This window comes from Nothoprocta perdicaria, unplaced genomic scaffold (assembly GCF_003342845.1).
Source record: "Nothoprocta perdicaria isolate Ctin4 unplaced genomic scaffold, notPer1 scaffold_121, whole genome shotgun sequence".
Classification (NCBI taxonomy): domain Eukaryota; kingdom Metazoa; phylum Chordata; class Aves; order Tinamiformes; family Tinamidae; genus Nothoprocta; species Nothoprocta perdicaria.
The window spans coordinates 775,156-778,091 of NW_020454328.1; the positions used below are offsets into that span (position 1 = coordinate 775,156).

The window sequence follows — 2,936 nt, forward strand, 5'->3', positions numbered from 1 at the left end:
CTTTCTTTCTTTCTTTCTTTCTTTCTTTCTTTCTTTTCTTTCTTTTCTTTCTTTTCTTTCTTTTCTTTCTTTTCTTTCTTTTCTTTCTTTTCTTTTTGACGCTGTTTTTATCTTTAAAGCACTTTACACGAATCTTTCCGTGATTTCATTCTCTCTGAGCTAAATTTTCTTATGAGGGAGGGAAGGGAAGTAATTAACCGTGGTTAAATAATGTTTTATCGGGCTCCGATAAGCCTAGGGGCGCGGGGGCACAGGGAACCGTGATGCTTCGTTTCGAGACTTGAGGCTATCGGGACGTACAATAAATACCCATCCGTCCATCAGTGTCGAGGGGAGCCAAGGGCTGCAGTCCCACTCTGCAGCCTTATTCCCGTGCACGTTCACACCTCGTACGACAAGGACCGTTGTCCAAAGCGACCGAGGTCAGGCGTCCCCTGATCTCGTTGTCGCCGATAGCACAACGATCTCTCCCCCAGGACTAGCAACAACCGCAGTCGTCGAGGCCCGTGCAGGACCCTGTATAACAACAATAGTGCAAAGTGGTAGAAGAGTTGCTTTTTTTTTTCTTTGTGTTTGTATCTTTCAAGATGTTTCTACAATTTTGGATACATCAAATTTAATTCCAAAATATACAAAGAGTAAATAAAAGAGGAAAAAAAACCCTCAAAACTTTTTACACTCTCATGCGGAGGAAAAATGCATCAAATATAGCATTCTTGCAGACAAAAGTCATTGTGCACTTCTAAAAACGATGGAGAACAAAATTCGTTTTCAAGTTTCTGTAGTCGAAAGTGCAGTTCCTATCGGGGAGGGAGAAGGGAAAGGGAGAGAGGAAAACGTCCCTGAGACAAATGGCTATTGCTACCAATGTGTGAGTACACGGCCGCTCCTTTGGAGTCCAATGTTTTACAGGGAGTCTATAAATTAAGAGCAAGAAACGCAGGAGAATTAAAATCAGGCGGGTGGTGACGGCTGTAGGCGAAGGGATTGCGGGAGGGACGCGAGGGAGGCTCCGTCCGTGCGCGCGCGGGGCCGGGGCCGCGCAGCCGGGTCGGCCCCCAGCAGCAGCCCGAGTGGGTCGCTGTGCCCCCCGCGGCGACGCCTTTCAGGAAGACCCCGAGCTGGGAGAGGCCTCAGGTGAGGTGCAGTTGGACTGATCCGATGCTTCGTTTGCTTCTTTCGCAGACCTGGAAGTGGCAGCCGGGGCTAGACCTTCCTTTTCCCTCTTCTTCTGCTTCATCCGCCTGTTCTGGAACCAGATCTTAACCTGCGTTTCGTTGAGCTCCAGGGTAGCAGCGATCTCCACCCTTCGAGCCCGGGTGAGATACTTGTTAAAGTGAAACTCCTTCTCCAGCTCCGTGAGCTGCTTGGTAGTGAAGTTGGTGCGGATGGTGTTGGGCTGGCCCAGCAGTCCGTACTCCGACACTTTAGCTGTTAAGGAGCAATCAGCAACAGGGCAGCAGCAGCCAAAGCGAATCCCTGGCCGGGGACACTGTGGGTGCCAGACAGCCCCCCCACCCTCACCCCCCTCCGCTCCCCCGGTTTCCGAGGCATTTGGTCCCTGCATCCCCCCCAGTTTGGTCCCCTCCCCCGGTGCCTGAGCTCTCCCTGGCCCCGCAGCCCAGGGATGTCACCTGGAGGGCCAGGCAGCCTCGGACTCTACCAAGCCACACTCCTCCCGTGAACCCAGTGCCCCGTGTCCCCTGCAAACTGCCATGAAACGTGAATGCGCGTGGGAAGGAGGGGAAGGGGAGGGCGAGGATGGGGGGAGGAGAGAACACCGGCAGTAAGGAAGATTGTAGAAAAGGAGGATGAATAATAGGGCAGATGGTAGCCTCAACTGTGGAAGGAGCAGGAAACCTGACGCGCTTCCTATTTCGAGCTGGACTTAAATCGCATCGGACCTGTGGGAAGCGGAGCCCGGTGCCCCTCCACGAGACGCCCCTGCGGTGGCTCTAGCTGGCCTTGCTGCAGCTGGTGTTTAAATGCAAAGGAACCCGCGCTCCCCGGGAAGATGAGCCTTGAGTGGCAGCCCCGGGGAAGGGGACCCTGTCCGGCTGTCCCTGCCTCCGTCCCCGCAGAGCTCTGCGCTCGCCACACTCACCTGTCTTGGGCGGGTTCCTCTTCACTCGCATCCAGTCGAAGGTCTGCGCGGCGTTGCCATTGGGACACGGCTCCGGGGGACACGCGGGGTCTTTGTCCTCGCTTAGAGCAGACGAAAGGTTGCTGTAGACCGCGGGCAAGTAGCTGGGCTGCTCCTGCCCGTAAAGGTGCTGCTGGTAGTGGCCGCCGGCCGCCGCCTGCCCGCAGTAGCCCTCAGGCAGCGAGCCGAGGCCGGGGCCCGCGGCGGCCGCGAAACCCGGCGCTTGGAAGTAGGCGCCGTCCGCGTCCTGCTGGCCGAGGTAGAGCTGGTGGTGCCCGTAGGCCGGGCCGCAGGTCTGCGCCGGGTACCCGGCGGCGGGAGCCGCGGGCGCGAAGGGCCCGGCGCGCCCGGAGGAGGGCGGCGCGTAGCCCGGGCTCGGCGGGGGCAGGTGGGCGGCGGCGGCCGCGCTCCCGCCGGCGCCGAAGCGCCCGTCGCCGGGAAAAGTGTCAGTGACGGTGCTACCTGAGCAAGCGGGGAAGGCCGGGGGGCTCTGTTCTAAAGGGTGGTAGGCGCCTGTCCCACGGTTACAAATTGCGTACTCTAAGAAGGAGTTCATCCTGGTATTGTCCATCTGCCACTGATGGAGGAGGGTCAGCCCGTTTTGGGGGGATCCCGCCCGCCCTACAACCTTTAGGCACTATGTCAAAGCTGGACAACTTCCTGGCACGCATCGCTAGCGCTCGAGGCCCGCAGCCCTCGGCGGGGCTTGGGCTGGGGGCTGGGGCGGGGGCCACGTGGTCCGGGCCGAGCCCAATGAGCGCGGGGCGCCCCAAGTTTGTCGCATCTCGGAGCT

At 58.4% G+C, this 2,936-nt stretch overlaps 1 protein-coding gene across 1 annotated transcript; it reads right to left on the bottom strand.

The window, feature by feature from the left end:
- Positions 1–1,105: 1,105 nt before the first annotated feature.
- On the bottom strand, positions 1,106–2,714 carry HOXB1 (homeobox B1). The gene is made up of 2 exons (XM_026054448.1): positions 2,105–2,714; positions 1,106–1,431 (listed from the first exon to the last, which is right to left on the bottom strand). The coding sequence occupies exons 1-2, from the start codon at positions 2,712–2,714 to the stop codon at positions 1,106–1,108; spliced, it is 936 nt and encodes a 311-aa protein (XP_025910233.1).
- Between the last annotated feature and the right edge of the window lie 222 nt (positions 2,715–2,936).